Source organism: Platalea leucorodia, assembly GCF_965183815.1.
Source record: "Platalea leucorodia genome assembly, chromosome: 3".
NCBI classification, from domain to species: domain Eukaryota; kingdom Metazoa; phylum Chordata; class Aves; order Pelecaniformes; family Threskiornithidae; genus Platalea; species Platalea leucorodia.
The window spans coordinates 95,645,893-95,668,215 of NC_138825.1; the positions used below are offsets into that span (position 1 = coordinate 95,645,893).

Genomic DNA, 22,323 nt, shown 5'->3' on the forward strand with positions numbered 1-22,323 from the left:
TTTGAGGAATATGGTAACAGCATTCTCTTCAGACTCACTCATTCTATTTTCATTCACACATTCTCTTAATGATCTGAAAAAATCCCTAATTTTGTTTTTGGTTTTTTTGTTTGCTTGTTTGTTTTTTTAGTATGTGCAATGAGAATTTTTAAAGAGTCAGTTAATTATTAGCTTGCAGTTATCAACCCTAGCTACAAACATGCCCAACAAAACCTTTTCAGAAATCATTTCACTTTTTGAACAGGCCCACTTTTTGTACTGTTCTTACCCTGTGACCCCATACATGATGCCCTACGCAAGTACTTCTATCCACCGCCACTCTTCAGAGCATTCACTGATCTTGCTGCACATTGTGGCACCGTGATGACAAGCTTTTACTTGCAAGAGCAATGAAGCGTGAAAGAGGACAAGACAAATCTCTGAGTCTAGGCAGGGAAAGAGGCACATCCACTAAGGGAGCGTAGGAGAGAACAGCACCACAGGGACAACTACTAGGCTCATCTTATAAGCCACGCTAGCTTAACCTGGCTGTTGGAAACACAGCACTGGCGTACACCACTGCAGCCAAGACTAGATCTACTCATCATGAGGATCCGAAGCACCCACGTGGCACCACACTATCTTTCAACTGGGAAGTGATCAGTAACTTTGGTATGAATGAGGCCACTTCGCTGGCTGACCCATACCACAAACCTCAACAATCTCTCAAGCCATAACTCTCTGCAAAAAATACACCTGTTCTTCTGGCCTCCTCTTCTATTCATGCGGAATGGAGATGTTTCTTCTGCACTGGTGACCAATTGCCTCATCTCTTATTTCTTGACCCGTGGTCTCTCATTAATTAGTCTTAATGACCAATGTGCCTTATAGAGTTTTGTTCTGTGGTTGCTTGTTTTCACCCCATGACATAACGACACAGTTGAGTAAAGTGCAGGTAGACTTGGGGCACTACAAACAGTAGCTGTCCTAGAAGTTGTCTACAGTGACTGTGAAAGACAAACATAACCCTGGTATGCCAAGAAATGTCTAACCAATGTATCCTCAAGGGTAGTCCTGTCAATAGACATTGTGAATACTCAGAAATCTGACCTTAAATTTATCCGTGAGCACCCTCTTACAGACAGAGCTCTGTGAATACAGCCATGAAAAATGTTAGTCTTAGGTTCCTCAGGAATAATAAACAAGGGATTAAATTTCTGTCTCCAAAAGATATCACAAAAGTCAAGACATCAACTGAACACCATTTTTAAGACTGAAGTTTATAGGACTTATGTTGGCACAAGGTGCAGGAGATAGGTCACCATGTGAATAATTAAAAAAATACTAACTTTGCTCTTAAACTGTGGGTTTTTTTACATTTGTGCATGTATTTGACACCTGCAGTGTCCCACCCAACAGTAAAAAAGGTGAAGTTGATCCTCTGAATTCTGTTTGTAGATCATTCTTCACATAAAGATCTGCTGATTTTATTAGAATAAGGGATAAAATGCTTTGAATTTATAAACTCTGAATTTTAGGGAATAAAGAAAAAACATTCAGACAGCTAGTGGTAACATGGCATTGAACTTCCATTTTGCCTACACTGTACGTAAAGCTATTACTTCCATTCTGACAAAAACTGAAGTTTTTCCTTTAAACTATGAATTATGGTAATCATTTTACACAATGAGACATGAAAAATTTTTCACAGAAACCTTGAAAACCTTGCCTGTTACCCAATTAAGACTAGGTTAGGAACATTATTTCCCAAATAGGAATGCATCTGACAGAGCAATGCTAATTTCTTCAAAATTACCATTTACTGAAAAAATATAGGAAGATTTTAACAAAAGAGTCAAAGACTGTATTTTTCTGTTAGCAGGAAATATATAATTTTGGCTTTTGTTTTTTTCTTTTACTGTTTGTTAAACTACCTAAACTCTTAACTGTTTAGAATGGAAAAGATTTTTTGATCATGCTGAAGTTACTCCTATGGCTTATTTACTAAAGCAAGTTAAATATTTATGTATCCATTTCAGTCAAAACAAAAAGATATGTGGTAGGATATAGCTATAGCTTTTTTTTTTTTTTTTACAGCAGCCTTAATTCTTAACTAGTTATGGGTCTCTGATGTTTGGTATTTCAATATTTTATTGATAAAGGTATGCAGCACTGTACAAAACATAAAATCTTTATATACTCCAAGAGCAAATTACTTCCCTTCCCACTTGGGAATAGTTTTATTTCTAATGCTGTTCTTTAAGTTTTTAATTCTTCATGGGTTCTAGGGCAATTTTGAATTATAACATACATATTTAATAGTAATGACATCCAGGGAAATATTTTCTGTGGTGGAGATAACACATACACATTAATAGCAATATATACAAAAAAAAAATCTAAGAGGACATACACAATATAGTTATCTGCTTACTGACCTATAATAATTATAGTTATATAGTATATGCTGCTCTTCTGGGACTATGAGCCCACCTGGATTGCCATGAACCATCCTTCATGTGGCTCATGAGCACCACAGTCACTGCACAGCCACCTGCCCGCTGCCAGTGCCCTCACACCAAACGGAAGCCCAGCACAATCATCTGCTCCTCCAGAATGAGCCTCCCAAACAACACTGCTTCCCCACCAGCAGGCCCATTCTTGCAATGCTACAAGGTCACCTAAAAACTGCACCCGTGACCAACCATCCAAACAGCTTGTGAATAACCACTGCAGTCTGCTTCCACCTGCACTGCCCTCACAGTGAGTTAACATGTAGTAAGGTATATATATAAGCTCTCCAGAATCCTCCTCAACTCCTTTATCACTTGGTTCATGAATGCTGCCATGTTCCAGTGCCCTCCACACTGCCCTGACAGCAAACAGAGAAGTACAGCATGCATCCGCTGCTCTGAGGGGAAGCTTCCAATTTTCCTGTCCTCCCAAACACAGGTCCCTTCTTGCAAAGCTGCAAGCCCATCTGAACTCCTGCCGCCCCCAACCACCCCACGTGTAGCTTGTGAGTGCTGTCACAACACTTTCAGAGTAAATTGAAGGCCAGCAAAGATGTCAGCGACTTCATGGCAAAGCTGTTCCACCACAGACGCCACCAGATACCTTCTCCTGAGAGAATGAGTCCACCTGAACACACACCTCAGATGCCCTGGATATAGCTCACGAGAACCACCACCACAGTACTGTCTCATATACAGCTCTCATAATAAATTAAGGCTCAGCAAAGGCAAAAACCAGTCTGGGGTGAGACGCTTGCAAACCCTTCACCAACAGATCCCTTCTCTCAAGGCTATGAGCCCGGGAGAAGTCCCTCCTCTCACCTGACCTCACGCTTAGTTCACGAGTGCTGTTGCCACCACAAGCTTCTGTCACCCACACTGGCCTCACAGCACCTGGAAGCTTGCCACTCCAGGGCCAAGCTCTCCCTGCCCCAAAGTGTCTCTTTTCACAAGGCTACAAAACGGCCTGAATGTCAGCAACCTGTTTCTTGGCTCAGAGCACCTTTGCTTTCCCAGCAAATGGAAACATAGCAAAGGTAGCTACTGCTTCAGGATGAGAATGGGGCCACCCCTGCACCCTGGCAGGTCCCTTCCTGCAGCTCTGTGAGCCCCTTCTACCAAGCCTGATGAACAATGAAGCACTCACAGCAAATTAAAGACTAAGCCAGGCGTCAGCACCTTCAAGGTGAGCCTCTCCCACTCCCCGGCCACCAAACCCACACTCGCAAGGCTGTGAGCTTCCCCAAGCACCACCTCACCCCACACCGACTCCCTCCCAAGGCCGCCCTCACACCGGCCGCCGGCGCACCCCCCTCTGAGGCGAGGCTTCTCGTCAGACCATGATCCCGCCAGACGCCGCTCCCGCCCCCACCGCCCTCACAGGCCGCGGGGCCCGGCACCGCCGCCTCACGTCCCCTCTCGGTGAGCTCCGAGCCTCCCCCAGCTCCCGCCGCTTAACTCACGCCACCTCACGCCACTTGAAAGCCTCCCAGAGACGGGGGTTGCTCCGGGGTGAGGCCTACCGCCCTCGACGGTACCAGCCTGCCCGCCGCAACCCCGCTACCCCACCCTTCGTTCCTCAGCACCGTAGAGCCAAGCCCGGGGCAAAGGCTCCGGGGCGGGAGGCTCCCCGCAGCCGCAGCCCGCCAGCCCCCTCCGGCCGCGCTCCCCTCCGGAGCGCCGCCCGCCCCGCCCTCGCACCCACCGGGCGAGGCTCCGCCCCCCGCGCTCGTGCGCACCGCTGCCGCCACACGCTGCTCCCCTCGCCCCCCCGCCAAAATCTCCCCACGCGTGTCCGCAGGGCTGGGAAGCGCTGCCACAGCCTGCGCACCTGCCCGGCGCCTTCGGGAACCTGTACGTGATGTAGGGAAATGTTTTAGGTACTTTTACAGAGAAAAGCAACGATCAAAAAATTGAAAGTGCTTGATACCTCGTAGTGCATCTTGTGCCTTTCCCCAAGCCCCTTTTCCCCCCGTCGCCGCCCGCTCAGCGGGACCCCCCACGGGCCGAGCGTTGCCCTGCCTCTGCCTCCCGGCCCCGCGAGGGTCGGGACAGACGAACCCACGCGGGAGCAGGGGGCGAGGCCACCCGGCCGCGCCCGGCAGCGGCCCCTCGCCGCGGCTCCCGCTCCGTCCCTGCCCACCCAGCGGCGGGGGACGGGGGGGGGACCGCCCTGGCCGCCCCGCTCCCGCCCACTGCGCTCGGCCGTGGGACGGCGGCGAACCCCGGGCGTAGCAGGGGCTCCCGCCAGCGCGCGGCTGCCGGCTTTCGTCACCTTTCCCCCCCGGCCGCGCCCCTTTCGCGTCACAAACTAAGGCGGCGGACCGTCCCCGCGTGGCGAGCCCCTGGCTACCAGCCCCTCACTGCTGCTCGCTGCGCCGATAGCGGCACACGTCACACCGGGACAGCATCCGCCAGCTGCTAACTAAAGCGAAAGCTGCCACTGGCACAGGCACATGACGTCACGCTCCGCGGCGCGCCTGTCAGTTGTTAGGTTCGGTCCCCATGGTGACGTGATGCCCGCCCCGTTAAAAGTCCCCGCCTCAGAGGGGCGGGTACGCTGTTGCTGACGGAAGCGAAGATGGCGGCGGCCGCCTCCGAGCTGCTGACGGGATGGTGCCTCTTCGGCCTGGCGCTGCTGGTGAGAGGCGGCTCTCCCGCGGCCGGGGCTCGGCCGGCCCGCCCGGCGGCCCCAGCCACACGCCCCTTCCCTCCCCGGGCCGGCGGGATCCCCGCCTTGCCCTCCGCCAGCCCGGCCGCTCCTCCTTCCTCGGCCCCTCGCTGCTCCAGCTCCGGGCTTCCCGCCTGGCCTGCGCCCCCCAGCCCGCCCGGCCGCCGGCGCTTCCCTCAGCTCCTGCCCCTGCCTCGGGGGTGGCGGCGGCGGTGCCGCAGGGCACAGCAGAGCCGCGGGCGCGGGGCTGCCTTGCCTTCCTGCCGGGGCGGTCAGCCCTGCTTCTTCGTGCCCTAGCCTGTGGGAGTGCTGCTCTTGTCGCTCAGGCTGTGCCTAGCGAAGGTACAAAGAGTGAATTGTGTGTGGAGAACGTAACACTGATGCTTAGGGCTCAGGTAAAAAGTGTTGATGCTATGCCAGTCATCAGTCCCAAGATACAGGGTCTAACTTCAGTACCTGCTTTCTGACGTCCTTATTGTGCAACTCATAACCATCTTTCCCTGTGTATTTCAGGCTATTCTAATTTTCTGCTGGGTTTACGTGCGCAAATACCAGAGTCGCCGGGAGAGTGAAGTGATTTCTACCATAACAGCTATCTTTGCGCTGGCAGTTGCTCTTATCTCATCAGCGCTACTACCAGTGGACATCTTTTTGGTTTCATACATGAAAAATCAAAATGGTACATTTAAGGTATGGACTCTTAAAAATATTAATTGCCTCTTCAAAAGAAGCACTTGTGTTAAAAGAGGATGTTCTTGGGTTGCCAAAATGTTTAAAATCAATGCTAATACCTGTTCTGGTGCCTGAGTTTTTTGGAAAGCTGGGAACTAGTACTGTGAATACAACACTGAGCTCTGTTTATTTGAACTCGATTTCAGTTTTCACTTCTGTTATTAGTTTTCAGTATTTTACTAACTCCCAAACAGTCATTCCTTTGATTGTGCTAAAAGGAGTGCATATACCATCCTGAAGATATAAATAAATCTCTTAAATATTGCTTTTTTTTAGTATGTCATAATGGGGTGTTGTAGAATGAAATTTGTTGCCTGTTTGTTCAAAAACAGACTGTATTGCCCATTTGCAGTTTAAGATTATTTTGATTTTCTCTTTTGCCAGCATTCTCTTATTCTGGTACTGAAACATTAGGACTTGTAAAGCTTTACTGTGTTAATCTACCTATAATGTAGAGCCTGAGTTAATAAGCATGTTTCTAAAAGAGGGAAAGCTGGAAAAACCCTGGAGGGAGGGGAATACAGTAGTATCTCTTCCTGGTTGATACTCCCTTAACTGAACTGCTGTTTTTATAAACTTAAACTGTAGGGGGTTTCTGTGCAAAATGAGTTAATGAGATGAGTACTCACTGTAGTCTGCTCTAAGCATTACTGTAAGTAAGAGTTCTTCCCAATGCCTAAATCATTGGCCTTTTTCATTTTCAAGGAGGGTTCTTGAAGGTAGTGACCTAGCGTCTTTGTGAGGACACTACCATTGAAAACAGGTCAAACTGGAGCATGTTAATAACTTGAATAACAGCTTAGTTTGGTTTGAAGCCTACCTGGATCTACAGTAAAAGAGATGATCTTGAAACAAATGCGAGTGGGGAGATGGTAAATGCCTGCACACTAGATTCAAAGACCGTATTCCGTTCCAGCCTTACTTTGAAAGGACAACCTAGGTCCTGCCAGATCCTTGAGGATGCTTCAGAACTAGCTTGCAACTAATACAGTGCATTTTGGCTGGTATTCACATAATGCAAGTCATAAGAAGCCTTTAGAATTGAGCTGTGACGTGACTTTTATTGTGTTTATTACTCAGTGGTAATACAGAATAAATTAAGCTATTATTCAATGCTATTGTTAAAAGTTTGTCTTCAGACCTTGTTTGTTCAGAATTAAAATGGATATAGAAGATGGAAGAGACCTTTCATATGTCACGATACTAGCAGTTCAATGAGAGTTATACTGAGTATTAAGAAATATATTGAGCCTGACTAGCTAGAGAAATAACAATGAGGTAACTAGGTCCAGCTGAAAAATGCACATCTGCTGGGGGCTAAGCAGAATTTCCTGTTGCAAAGGAGACCTATTTTGTTAATGTATGCATTCCCTGATTTGAGAAACAAGCCTGTGAGGAGAATAGGAGACGAAATGTGGTCATGCAGTCACTACAGTCTTATTTAAGGAAGCATGATTAATAGAAGGAAAACTACTGTACCTAAAATACTGGTTTTCTTGAGCTAGGTTTCTTTGTTAATGACTACATGCTGTGATATGATGGGATGGGTAGATTTCATGCAAACTTTCATGCTTGTGGTAAAGCTTTTATTTCTTTAAACTACTTTTGCTTCTGCTTCTGAGGCTTCTTGGTCCTGCTTAGTTCCAAACGTTTGTATATGCTGCTGATGGCCTGTTGAAATAAAATTACTCTTTACTGCCTTGCAGAAGAATTCTTCCTTCTCTTTTAAGGCTCACCTGAATGAGTTTCTAGCTTTGCAGCAATAACATGAGATCATCTGATATTAATATATTTAATCCAACACAAGTGTCGAAATTGTAATATAGAAATATTAACATGGCCTTCCTGGTAAAGTTGAGTGGATCTGAAGTCAGTCAGAACATACAAACCTATATGGAAACACAGAGCTTTATTGATTTGGTAATTTCAATTTAGGAGTAATGTCAAGTTAGGGGCTTGACAGCATCTTAATGTGAGCTCTTCATGAAATGTTAAAGCTTTTAACACTGTCCTGGGTAACGTGCTTCTTTTCTGCAACTGGTTCACAAGTAGGACAGACTGGATTGGGTTCAGAATATTTCCAAAAGGCTACTGCCCTTCTGGAGTGTTCTTTCAAACCCAGCACCTCCAAGGCCCTATATCTGATGCTGGTGTCTAAAGGACTATGACCCTGGCAAGAATCCTTTGTTGTTTTGGATAGCCGGAGTGAGTTAAGTCTTCACTCAATTCTTCTCAGTGAATTTTTGAGGCAGATCCAGGTAGCAGATGTGGTTAATAATCTCTGTAGATAAATCATTAGTTCATCAAAAAAAACCTTCCAACTGGATGATTTCAGAGCTTATGCCAAAAGAGTAGTGGCAGTTATCCAGATTCTAGGTAAAAAATTTTTTTGCTGTATGTACTCTTTTCCTCTACCTCCCAACTGTAATTCCCAGTATTAGTGTTAGAGAGATGAGAAACTCAAGCATGCTCAGCTTACAAGGAAGAGGTACTGTACATGGACTTTCAGTTCATTTTTAATGCATCTGGCCCTAGTACCAACTTGTAGATATTCTTGAGGTTTTTCTGTGAACAAGCTTATAGAAAGCTTGGGGAGGAGCATGTTATACTGATAGCAGAGGTTAAATCAAAGGCATAGTCTGATGGCTCAAAGTTCTCATTGTGAATTGTGTGTTCAGTGGCAAGTGAAGGTACGTGTCCTGGCTCCAAGGATTGGCTTCATTGTCTGAAGCGTAGTACTTGGGCAGATTACCCTTCTCTGAAGGCTGTCAAAATGATGCTGCTTTCTGGATGAATTCACTTAAAAGTGTTGTGTAGCCCTTTTCCATCATGTGTTCCGAGGTGTCTTCCTTGATGAGGGCCATATACTATACCTTGGGCAGCTGTTGTTAACCTTGAGGTTTTGTCCACCGAGAGGACTGTGAAACTTAATGTACTGTTTATACATCTTTCAATTAAGACAAGTTATTCTTTACTATAAACAAGTGGCTTGTGGCATATGGTACCTGTTAGTGTGTCTCACTATATTTTGTGAGACTTGTCAAATATTATCTTAAAGCTTTTATAGTGAGTGAGTTGAGCAGTTTTTGTATTAGAAGGTTTTGCACAGTAGGTGTGTAGTCCTTTAGGAAAGGAGCAGTGGTGCGTGGACTTGGGTGGTCATTATTCCTATGTATAATAGAATTCATTGCAGCAACATCTTTTCTGGAGGCTGGGATTACTTTGATTCATAGTGCTGTTAAGTAGGAAAGCAGGCTTTTGGTTCTAGTTCTAATCAAAGGAACTTGAGTATTACCTTGTAAGCGAAATCCTGATAACATTCACCAGCACCACTTTTTTTATCTTGAAGGTTTTTGCTGTTTGCATTGACAGTGCTTTAGTTTGTGCAGTAGAGTTCAAATACATCCAGTTGGATCTGATCTGTTTGATCTGAAGGCTTGTTTGATTTATAACAAGCACTTAGGAACAGAAAACCTCACCCTAGCTTAAAGACTTAAGATTGCTGCTAGAACCCAAGACCTCTGGGTCTGACCTACAAGTCTCATAAATATTTAAAACATAGCTGATGCTGTCCTGCAGCAGGAAGACTGCTTGAAACAAGGATGTTATCATCGCCATGCTGTCTTTTTTTTTTTTTTGACTCTATAGCTGATGCAGCAGAAGGCAGGGGAGGTGATGAGAACTTTTCTTTTTGAAATGTATGGATTCTTTCTACTATATGAAGTTAAAAGCCAGTGGCATTTCTTTCAGTCTGGTTTGACTGAACACCTCACAAACTTTGGGTGCCTGCCTGAGCTGTTAAAAGCCAGTTGTCTCCTTAATGAGTCAAGGAGTAGCATCTGTTTAATCGGAGATCCTTTTTGCAGTCCATTCTATTAAGATTTTTTGCATCTTGGGGGAAGCTCCTTATGTAGCTGCTGAGAATACAGAACCACTAGAAATGTCAGATTTCTTTTTATTCTAGAAAGGCTTTAGCTGAGAAATCATTATCGACTGAGACCATGCTTCTCATCCTGAGTAGGAATTACTACTTGTGAATTAACAGTACTTGGCCAAAATATTCATGGTAGCCAGATGCGGCCGAGGTAAACATGTTTCTGGATGTTACTCTCTATCTGGCAGTCAAAATCCTGGCACTGTCCCATCTTGGAGGTAACAGGCTGGAAGATCTGAGAACTGGATATGAAATTTCTTGGTGTCTAACCATGCTGTGACCCACTCTCCAGTTTTTGTTGTTGTATCTTTCTTTTGTTGCGAAGCTTTGGGAGAGGCTAATCAGCAGAGTGATGGTTTCATCTACATTTGATAAAATGTCACAAATACTGCAACCTGGAATGTTACACCACTTTAAGTTCTTTTAAGGTACGTTTGTGGAGAGTGGGAGCGTCTTCATTGGGCACTCATGAAATTCTTGCAGGGTCCAGCAGTGACAGTAGAAATGTCCCCTTTAAGAGGGACAAAAAGAAATTCATGGCCATTCGCTCACCAAGAGGTGAAGGAAGGTCAAAAATGTCAGATTAGCTTGTACTGCTTTTGTTTGAGGAAGTTATCTGTACAGTTTGAATACTGCTGTTCTGTTGAAATATGTTAACGTAAGTCACTAACTGGACATAGTTGCTGGGAGAAGGAAGACTCTGCTCAGTGATTACTGGGGGAAGCACATGTTCTTCATAACTAATTTTCTATGAACATAATTATAAAATTAATCTTCTGAGGGAGCTTTGCTTTGGTTTTAGCTTTTAGGTGAACTGGAAGTGTCTTTAACTGCCTCTTTTTATATCCTTATTTATGTAGCAACATTTTTACTAATCTATTTATACTTGTAACTGTATTTAAATTTCCTGAATCATTCAACATGGCTTGTCTTAAGGAGTACTTAAGAGTAATAGCTTCATGTAGGCCATCATACTTGTTGCACATATCCTTGCTATTTGTTGATTCCCTTATCTATCAATACAATGCATTGTTACAGGTATTTTAAAGGTGATGTGATGTATGCTTACTAAACTGCACGGAACAGAATGAAGTACAGCAGAACAGTGCAGAGTGCCCAAATTATGCAGATCTTAAGAGAATTTGTGGTCACATTTTCACATCTTAAACTGCTGTTGAAGGCAGTAATGAATTTTCACCTTCCTAATCTGTTGTTCTTCTAAGGTATTTGCTGTATATATTGTAAGCTTGGGCCATAATGGATGGAGAAGAAAACAAACTAGATCTAGAGGCTGTCCAGATGAGTTGTCAACTGAGTCCTGGATGTGCTCATCCAGTAAATTCATATACCTATCAACTCGATGTATCAGCGGTTCTGCTGAGAATGTCAAGCTCTGACACTCACTAGGTGGCAGTGCTTCTTGCTTTTGACAAGGCCGTGCCGCTGTCACTAGCTTTTGAAACAGCTCAGATGAACTGGTTACTGCTTTTGAGTTGCTAATGATGTGTGCATTTGGATAATTTGCCAGTAAGAATAAGGATTTTTACCTCTTTAGTTTGTGTAAATGTGGGGCATCAGCAGCTGACTGAAAGCTGACATAATAGGTATGATATACTGGTAAATTGGCTTGCATTACAGATTCTTCTTGTGTAGAGTAATGCAAAGTTTTTAAGTTCAGGCACAAGTACACAATGGTGAAATGTGCACATCTTTGCATTGTTTAATGTAAGATAGCATCTCAATATTTTAATGTGCTGTAATGTATGTTTCCTAGTATATTACTATGGTCCTGTACACAACTTAATTTCAGCAACAAAATGAAAAGCAATTACAGTGTTTTGAAGTGCTACATCTGTATCCTGTTATAAATGTTATTAATGCTTTTCTGGAGTTGGAGGAGAAGCAGTTTTTTGGCAGTTAAGCCCTGTTGTATTTCAATTACTAGCTACCTCTTCCTGTAAAGTGGCCACTTAAACTTCGGGTCTTACTGTTTCTTTTCTTGCTTATTCTTGGTTGGTGTGGGTTTTGAATGTCTCCATTGCTCACAAGAGAGACCTTGAAATACTCACTTGCAAGTAAATAGTGCCACCTGTTCAGTTCAGTCTTGCTTTTCCCCTAGGCATAATTAAAGCAATGAATTTCCTTAATTTTTAGCACTAGGCAATTTAAACACTTTAATATTCTGTGTACATATTCTTAACTTATTACAATCAAATTCTTTCATGGTGTATCTTCGTACAAATGCCTAGAAATTTTTCAGTTGAAATGCTGTTGGGCTTGAGCCTGATGGTCTTCAAAGATTGGGCTTATTGTGTACCTGATAGACACTAAATTTAAGGTGTTACTTCTGTCCCTTCTTCTAAAATATTTTTCATCCTTTCTTTTTGCTGATTAGATGACAAAATGCATGTATACTTTTCTACTCAAATTCCAGTTGGATGATAATCTAATTTATTTCAGACAGTGAACTTTAAAAGCTTAGTGTAAAGTGGCCTACTGGAAGTCTTAATATAGTAACATGAGGGAAGGCATTGCTGATTTTCCGAGATTATAGAAAAATTAAGTGTTTATGGTATGTCATCAAGCCCATATTCTATGGGAGTTTAGGCAGTCCTGAGAGAACTGATAAAGCAAGTGTTAAACTTCTTTAAGACTTATCATATGCAGTCTTTAAGGAGTATGCTCACTTGCATTTTTCATATACTCTGTATTAGTGCATGTATCTTTACAACAACTGAAAGGGCTTGAGCTTACCAGTTTGAAAAAACCCTACACGTAGAAATTGAAAGGAGCTTTGATAGTACCGGATCTCTTCTTTTCTCACCAATTCAATTATGTTGCCATGTTTCCAAAACCCCTAGCTTTTGAAGAATTTTGCTTCTGGATAATGACTTTCTTGATCTTGGCTACATGTAGAGTGGATCCCACAAGACTTGAACAATTCTGGAATATATTTAAGCTATACAGGCAGGCTTGGACCTCTGGATTCAGTACCTGAGTTTGACTGCCAATGATCATGTTACAAAACATTTAGCTTCCTTAAACCAATAGTTCCTCATGAGGAGAAGAAAGATGAGGGCAAGAACATGACTTCAGCCTTCTGGATGGGTGCAGTTACCAACATAGCTAGACTTGTATTTTCACTTCCATTCTCTGAAGAGTTCCCCAGGACTGAGTAATATAGTTCTGAAAAAGATCAACTTTTGCTCTTGTTCAAATAAGGGATATCAATGCTGTTACATTTGGGGAGTTGTAGGATCTAAATCCTAACATGTATGGATGGGTCTCCTGCAGTTCTGTAGTAAGATTTGAGATAGGCTACTCTATTAAATTCTGTTACTAATTATGGCTTCTTGATCAGCCTGTGACTTTTCGGATAGGAACTTCAGAAAAACAGTCTGCCCTTTGGTATTATGTAAAGAGCTTCAGTGCTTAGGCCAGAAACTCAAGACAGGCATACAGTTAGTGTCTTAAGCTCTGCTAGTGTGCATAGTATCAAGTGATCCAATAACTTTTTTCTGATACGTGGTTTAGGGTACTCTTTTCTGAAGCAACTTAAATATTCATATAATTCAAGTTGTGGTCAAACTAAAAAGTAAAGACTTATACTTCTGAAAAAGGAGATGATGGCTGGGTGGATAACTAATAAAAATAAAACTTTATAAGCTACAACTGAGCATAATAAAAAAAACTATTTGCCATTGCTATGTCTAAGTACTGTTGAATCTGTATATATAAATTTTAGTCATAGCTGTTCTGTGATAGAAATGCCGTGTGCATTGTGCGCACTGCGTACTGTGTCCAGCTCTGTGGCCCACAGTACAAGAAAGACATGGCCCTATTAGAACAGGGCCACAAAAATGGTCAGAGAGCTGGAACGCCTCTCCTGTGAAAAAGGGCTGAGAGAGTTGGGGTTGTTCAGCCTGGAGAAGGGAGGGCTCTGGGGAGACCTTATTGCAGCCTTTCAATATACAAAGGGGGCTTATAAGAAAGACAGAAACACTTTGGCTGGGGCCTGTAGTGACAGGACAAGGGGCAACAGTTTTAAACTGAAAGAAAGTAGATTTAGATTGGACACAAAGAAGAAATTTTTTTTATGGTGAGTGTGGTGAGACTCTGGAACAGGTTACCCAGAGTAGTTGTTGATACCCCATCACTGGAAGTGTTCAAGATCAGGTTGAATGGGCTTTGAGCGACCTGATCTAGTGAAAGATGTCCCTGCCCATGGCAGGGGGGTTGGACAAGATGATCTTTGATGGTCCCTTCCAACCCAAACCATTCTATGATGATCTTAAGAGACTGTGTTATCAAGATACTGTGGGAATTAGCACAACACACTTGGGAGCTGCCAAAACTGCCTGATGTTCTTTCTGGTCTGTAAAATCTTCCCTTTATGAAACTGTCTTATGCTTATTCCTGTATACCCTGTCATTTGCACCTTTGCTAGCACTCTGTAGCCAGTAATTTTTTAGAAGCAGTGTGTTTTATATCTATGTATTTGTGTTCTTGAATGATTCTCTTGTAGTGTTGCTGAATACAGTAGTAACATGAAGTACATGAAGTACTGTAGAGATTCTCAGAAGAATATGGGTCTTTATATACTATTTGTATCTAGACTTACATGCTTGAAAAATAGATGTTTGATACCTTAGAAAGGGCCATCTGTACAGAATTATTTTTTCTTCCTAACTCAGTCCTAACAAGGCAAATTGTGCTTATCAAATTTGACTCTGCCCTTTCTATTGAGCTGCATCTAGAAAAGATTTTTATCTTGATTATCTGACTTTTCTTTCTGGAAGGTGTTCCCAAATTCTAGTTTGCGGTGCCATTTCTGTGACTGAAATTCAGTAATGTGGATATCAGCCTCAAGTGGGATTTTGGGACTGCTCTTCTAGCAATTCCCAGTGTCAGTGTTACTGAAAAAAGCACTTACAAAACTAGTGCTTTTTTTATTTGAGTGGTATTGACTTAATGAGTGGATCCTTGACCTGTTTGGCTCCTGCCATTAATGCTTTGCACATGCATATTTTCTGAAAAGTTGCAAAGCAGATCTAAATGTGTTAATTATAAAATTAAATCCAATGCATCCAACTACTGGGCTGGGCGACTCATACAGCTTAGCTGTCTGTGCAGTCTTTTCTAATGTACCACACTGCTTTCAAGACTATCATATGTTGAGTTTTGTGGAAAACTTATCCTGAGGACAGCTTTGTCCCTGCAAGTACTTGACTTTGAAGTTTAGTGTCTACTGCAGTGCTCAGTCCAGAAAAAAAGGCTAGAACTGTGAATAACCATACCTCCAGTTGTCTTTTACAAAACATTTTGAAAAACTGTTCAGATTGAGCTTCAGACTCGTAGCTGCATTGTCTGATATGTAGAAAACAAACATCAGTTCCATAAAAGTAGATATTTAGAGTGCCACTTAAATACAAAAGTAAATTGTTAGCTGCTCAAAATGATATTCACTAACTTTATTTCAATTGTGCATTGACAATATAATGTATGGTAACTAAGGATTGTTAATATGAAAAAAAATACAGCTTTAAGTATGAGGCTAGGAGACAAAGCGAGTATAAGCAGTGGGGATACTACTGCAGTGTCTGTCCCCTGAAATGCAGCACATTCGTTAATAGTCTTTGTTAGGTGAATTAGATCTAACTTAAATTCCAACACTTAAAAATGGCAAACTAGGTGCTTAATGCTTTTCCTTAGGCATTTGATACGAGCAATTTTTTCATTTGTATAAGAATGTTATTGAATGAAGTGTTCTTTAGTTTAATTTGATGTTAAATGCATCTATCCTTCTAGGACTGGGCTGATGCTAATGTTTCAAGACAAATTGAAGACACTGTACTTTATGGATACTACAGTAAGTATTTTGAAATTCTATTTTTTTAAAATTAATAGGACCTTTAAGTGAAGGCATGAAGTTTTTAGGGATCATACTGGATTATCCATTTTTGGTTAAATATTAGTCTTACACTTAGTGGCCTTCAGTGAATCTTTTTACATTCAAGAGCCCACTAAAAATGCAAACATACTGAAGGCCAATCCTTGAAAAGGCTAATGGCTTCTGTCATATAATCTGCTGTTAACATGTTTCCTGTGTGTGTATTTAGAGGCCCATTAAGGGAGATGTGGCTTTGCTTGAACTTTTATGACACTTAACATACGCAGCAGTGTGAAACTTGCCTACTGTGTATAGAGTTCATGCAACTGTGAGTGTGACACTTGTGTGTTAAGTGTTCAGATTCAGCAACTACCGTATTCAAAGTAAGAGCTACTGTAAAGGAGCATAAATGAGTTGATTCAAGAGTGGTAATCCTAAAGAGAACTGAAGCAAAAAAATTAGCTGAAATAAAATCTAATAAAATAACTGTTCACCAAACCTCTGTGTAGTTTTACATCAGTTCTAGTTGTCCTTCTGAAACTTATAAAAAGTTTACTGCTAATGAATATATGTAAGAGGTAGCCATATAAGAGTGATGCTTGTTACAGTTTGTGTGAAATGATACAAACTCAGAGGTAGCTGCCTGCTTTTGGTCACATTTCCTAAGACTTGAAATTTTTCTCTTGGAAGACTATGGGTTGGCCCTTTTGAATGTATTTTTTTTAATATCAGGAAATAATTAGTTCTAAATAGTGGACTTTTTTGTTAAGTTACAGAATACTTACTGCCAGCCAGTGATAGCAACAGAAACTAGAATGTGCAGTTTCATGCTGAGTGAACCCTAAAGCCAAAAGTAGTAAGAAACTTCTCTGTTTTCAAAAAGGAACTTTTTAAATGCTAGTTTATCTTCCACAAAGATTCTTCACTATAGAATAGTGGAATTGCTTTGTATTTGCTTTCTACTCTTGTTAGGTTGCTAAGGCCTTGTTTAACAGCCCAAGTATTTCACAGCTCCTAATGCGGAACAGTCTTCAAACTCTGCTGTGGACCATTTTCTATAGATTTTGTGAGACTGATGGATTAATTTCTGTAAGAAGATGTTTTGGGCTAACTGAGTCTCTTTTTAAAGCAAGATGTCTCCTGGTAAATCCTGAACTAATTTTTGGAATAGATTTGAGCTTAAACCTGAAAAACTGCCTTTGTTTTTGGGCTACCGGGACAGGTCTACTTGAAATGTTGTAGGATTAACATTTTATTTCATAGCATATCCTCCAGATGGTGGTAGAGATTTAAAGATTGTTTTAAAAGTATTTTTCTTTTGTGATCTTAATTTGAGGAACTGATGCACACTTTTATAACTAGAGCTATGTTGAAGTGAACATTAAGAGGTAACTTATTTTTCAGAAGTTTTCACCATTCCTATATAAAAACACAACTTAATGTCTCTTCTGCATCGTTAGGTCTAGTCCCCTGCTGCTGTTGCACAGCATAGTGACATGAAAGCTGAGAAGGAATAAATTAAACAACTTTTCCAGTCTTGTAATACTACTCATTTTTTTTTCTACTTGTATCCTCTTATGAAAGTATTTGGTCTTGGCATGTTTTTTGTTTTTAAAATAAACAGGATGAGCAGAACTGAAATCTCCCTTTGTACTTAAGGACATGAATACTAGTACTTTCTTATCTCTCCTGACAATGCAGTGATCTTGCTTGCCTAAAGTAAGAATGTAGAAATGCCTTTTTTTTTAACAGTCATTAGTCCCCATGAACAATGTTCTGTCTCTCATACCCAGCTGGTTTCTTGGCTAGATGGATACAAAAGTAGAATGGCTTTGTAAAATACAATAAATGAGGTAACTTTCAGAACAAAGCTTGAAATAACTGTGTTTTTGAAGTGGGACTTCAGTAGCCTAAAAGCTTTACTTAGGAAACAAGTCTACTGACTGCTTTGAAGCCATAGTGGCTTAGTGTGTTAATTCTCATAAAACCAGCTGCAGTAGAATGTGTCTGCCAGTACTTGAGTGACTGAAGAATGATCAGTGGTTGGCAGATGCTCTAAAACAGCATGTCAGCTTGTGTTTGGAAGGAAAACCTTTTTCAGAAAGGGTTATTACTAGAAACCATCCAACAGCAGTTTCCTCTGTACCACAAAGAATCAGGCTGAAACAATTGACAGTAACCTGGAGCTGTGTTCTGTAGCTCTTCTTTCTCTACTAAGTAAATCCTACCTGTTGGAGTCAGCTTGATGTTTGATGTCCTTTGGTAAAGTTTTGTGAATGGTGAAAGGATGCCATTGGTAGATCTTGGTCTTCCTGTGAGGTAGAATTAACACATGCAGATCAAGAGATTTCAGTGTCTCCCAACTATAGCGTGGCAAGGACTGTCTGCTAAATTCTATGGGGATCTCTTTGGGTGTGCTTTAAAGTCTATGCTAAACTTCAAATTTTCCATTTCTTTTTTTCTTAAATAGAAGTATTTTCTTAAGTCAACAGTAGTTATTGTATGGTGGTTCCTAGGTCTAAAAAAGTTCTTGAGTAAGAATTTATCTGAAATACTACTTGGTATAACTTGGATGATTTTTTGCATGGAGTTTTGTCTGCTTACTGCAAGTGTTTGATATTGAGTCATTGGCACAGGGACTTGGGCTTCTAGGAATTAGCAGGCGCAAGTCAAATGTGGCTACATGTTTTCATGGTCTGGTCCTAGGAGAAGACATGCTAAATACTGTGGAAGAGTTGCATAGCTATACTTGACAAATATTGTGGAGTTACATCTATAGAAACACTCTCCTAAGTGTGACTTTTGAGAAGCAGTGTGTGAGAAGATAAATTGAAAGTCTGTTATAGTATTGACACTTACTGTGGTGAACTGCTTTAACTGTCCTGCTTCAAACAGGTGTCTGACTTGAAATTCACTACTGTTTTGTATTCCTTAACTTTCACTGGGGAAACAAGGAGTCTGTTGTTGCAGTCTTGATGAAAAATTGTTTTAAGAATTTTTTTTAGATGTGAAAATAATATATTTGGGAAGAAATACCCATCTTAGGTTTTCTGAAGTAGCTTGTGACTTCTCAGCAGAAGTGAGGGAGTATATAACAAAGCATTGTTTTAAGCAACTTAGTAATATTGATGTTATGCAATGCACCAGTGTATGATACCATCTGGAAGAGCAGAAGTTTTGTGTGATGGAAGAGACTTCTAATCATAAATGTTCTTGAGCCTCCTGTAGTTCCTCAAAGGGATCTGAGGGACTACATTGATCTCACGTACTCTGTTTGAAATCTTCCCAGTTCTTGAAGATACTCTGGTTCTGTCTACCTACTGCCTTTTGCTATTCTTTGTTGCTCCTAGTTGCCCTTGCATACTACTAGAAGAAAAAAAAACAAAGCCAAAATGTAACGAAGGGACTATTGCTATAATTTACTTAGACTACTACCAGGTCTAACTTTCTCATAGTTAAGGTGTCTTTGTGTTGATATGGTGCAAAACAGCAGAAAATGAGTAATTTTGAACTTGGCATAAGAATTGCTCTCTGAGAAACTTCTTTAAAGCAAACAAACCCTACCAAGGAATTCTTGCTGAAGATTGCTTAGACTCTGTGGCAGGAGCCGTAGTTGTACTGGCTATACAGTGAAGCACTTTTCCAGTGGTAGTGCTTCAAGCTTCTGATACAACGCAGAAAAATGTTTAGAAACAAAATCTGGACCTCTGAACCAGAGCAAAGAGCAGTCCCTGATTTAAAACTAAAGTCTGTAGAAGTGCAATAATGAAAGCTGAGACAGCCTGTCATGTCACAGGGGAGTTAGGGGAAAGGGAATATGTGTGTTGCTTGGTTGACTGGCTATTTGCTGCTGCAAGACCTTTGAGTTTGAAGGTTAGTTTTCCAGGGAATAAACAGCCCTTTTAGTGGGCAGAACAACAAGCAATTAGATGCTTGCCCTTGGGTAACTAACTTGTATGAGCTGTTGAAAGATTCTGCTCTTCCTTTTTCATAAGTTCTGAAAAATAAAACTCAAAAGCCAATGATCAGTCTGCTGTCTTGTTGATAGGAACTCTGCCAAATCTTTTAAAGCTTCCTTTGTAGTACAATAGGAAGAACAATGTTTTACTACTTTATGTGAGCTATAAATTTAATTTTCAGTTCTAACTTAAAAATTCTCACAGGCAGTTTTAAGACTTCACCTGATGGATGAACAAAAAGGTCTGTCTTGGAATGATTTTGCTTGGGGAAAGCAAATGCAAAGCTGTTCTTAAGTTTTTTCCTGTGTTAGTTTTATAAAATTACGGTGGTAACAAGGTTTTTCAACAGAGCACATAGCAGAGCTGTTGTAACAGTAAGTGTAAGTTGGAGTTTATGCTACTACATGTAAATAAAGTTACACTCAAGTTGTAATATTAAATCTTGTCTTGAAATGCATTGAAAGCCCATAACTTCTAGAGAGCACATTTAAGGTGAGCTTAAGGACTAGAGTGCCAGCAGAGCATTCATAAGTGGAAAATTCTGGAATGAGTCTCATGCTGAATCTTGTTGTGTATGCAGATCCTGTCTCAGAGTTGATACAGAGCTATTAGAGCATAAGGTTTTTTAATACAAAACATCTGTTACAAGTCAGCATTGGCTGAGAACTTCCATTCTTTTAGTGAAGCATAAATTTGAAGGAATTGTGAGTATTTAATGGCTTCAAGTAATGTCTGTGGGACAGAAAACCGCAACAAGTTGATTGTTCCTCATTTTAGGTGGAGGTGACTACCTGACAGGTTTGTGAGCTGCCTGAAGGTATTAGTCTCTTAGTCTATACTTGGGGATTTCCCAAGGTCTTCACTGAAGAACCCCTAAGGAAAACCATTATAGCTCTATGGGTCTGACTTCCACAACTGAGTTGGCAGAAATAAGCTTTACTGTACCTGGAATTAACTCGGCTCAATTTTTGTAGTCAATAGCTTAAATAGTGTGAGAAGTAACACTTAAGAGAGCATCTAGCTTTAATACTTGAAGTGGAAGTGCACTATTCATTCTAGAAGGAGTCTTGTTTCCAGCAGCATGCCGGTGTGCTTTTTGTCACCCTGCTTGAACCGTTGTTGGCACGTGGTGGATGCTTGTGGTGTGCTAACCCAAATTTCAAAATTGGTAGAAATTCACTTTTGACTCATAGAAGTGCTGAGGTTGGAAAGGGAACTCTGGAGATAATGTAGTTCAATATACTCTCTATTCACAGCAGCTCATTTATGCCAGTCTTTAGTCAGATTCTGAGTATCTCCAAGAATGGAGACTCTACTCTGTCTTTGAGTAGCCTGTTCCAGTTCTGACTGCAGGCAGAATAAAAGTTCTTGTTTAAATGGAAATTCCTGTATTTCAGTTTGTGCTCATTCCCTTTTTATCCTTTCTGTGGGCACCACTGAGAAGTCTGCTACAGTCTTCAGTCCCATGCAAGTATTTATACATATGGATAAGGTCTCTCTGAAAGCCTCCTTTTCTCCAGGCTGAAAAGTCCAAGCTCTCTCAGATGCTCAAGCCCTTAATCATTGCTGCTCTTTGCTGTGCTCTCTACTATGTGTGTCTCTTGTACTGGGGAGCCTATAACTGGACATGGGACTCCAATTCTGAAGTGCTGATGAGACCACATGGGGTCAAGGGGAGTAATTACCTTCCTCCATCTGGTGGTAACACTCTTCCTAATGCAGCCTGAGGTGCTGTTGGCCACCTATGCTGCAAGATTGCTGGATTCGTGGCTCTTTTCCGCCAGTGTGGCGAGTTAAGGTGACCCAGCACAAGGTCTGGCAAACACTGGAGCAGCTGGTGCAAAGAAGAGTTTTAATGTGGCAGGTGGATGGTGGAGAGGGAGAAGTGGGACCCGTCCTTGGATCAGATATGACTTGCCTCTTAATGCTCACTGAGGAAGGCATTTCAGTATCTGACTGCTGTGGCCAAGTAAATAAGATTCTGTTTTCTCTTTTGCTATTGGTGTGGAATGCCGATGTGCTTTATAGTCTGCTTCTCAGGTGCTTATGGTTAGAAGTAAATAGTCATGTCTGAATATTTTAGCTACACTTATGCAGTCTTGAACTCGCAGGTAGAAAGCATGTATTTAATCTTTAACTTGGAAACATGATCTAGCTCTGTAGTGTGGCTTTTGCCCAAGCCTTAAGAGTCAAAAATGGATTGTGGGGTAGAAGAGACTTGAATCTAGAAGCAGCTCCTGTGTTATACTTCAGATGCTGAGTTTCAGCTTGAGGGATTTGGTATAGCTAAAGAACAAGCCAAATGTGGCAAAGAAAAAACTAACCTAATCATATTTCTTTGAGGGTGAAAATTGAAAGCTTTTCCGCAGAAATAACTGACTGAGCAAGATCAGATGAGTCTCTTCAATATCCAGTTACACTTACTAAGTATACTGTTGTGGTACTGATAAGCAACTATAGTATCAGCCTTGCTGCTAGCTTTTTGATGTCATTTGCCTGCTTGAAATTGATTCATTTTGAGTAGGAAAAGAGAATAGGCCAGGATGTTCCAGTAATGGCCGTCTGGGGAGGCCTAACAGCTGAAACTGCACAAAGTGACCAGGCTCACATGCTTTCTCTAAATAGCTCCTCCTTTTGCCACCACT

General features: G+C 41.6%; 1 protein-coding gene across 2 annotated transcripts in view; it reads left to right on the forward strand.

Annotated features, from left to right (window-relative positions):
- The first annotated feature begins 5,061 nt into the window (after positions 1–5,061).
- The window catches only part of LMBRD1 (LMBR1 domain containing 1), a 93,190-nt gene continuing 75,928 nt past the window's right edge, over positions 5,062–22,323 (forward strand). The window contains exons 1-3 of one of the 2 annotated variants that reach the window (XM_082305563.1): positions 5,062–5,133; positions 5,677–5,853; positions 15,638–15,698. In XM_082305563.1, the coding sequence (XP_082161689.1) occupies positions 5,074–5,133; positions 5,677–5,853; positions 15,638–15,698 (298 nt within the window). In that variant the 5' untranslated portion in view covers positions 5,062–5,073. Of the gene's footprint in view, positions 5,134–5,483; positions 5,559–5,676; positions 5,854–15,637; positions 15,699–22,323 lie in introns of those variants that run through there. The other variant, XM_082305562.1, reaches the window with a different exon arrangement.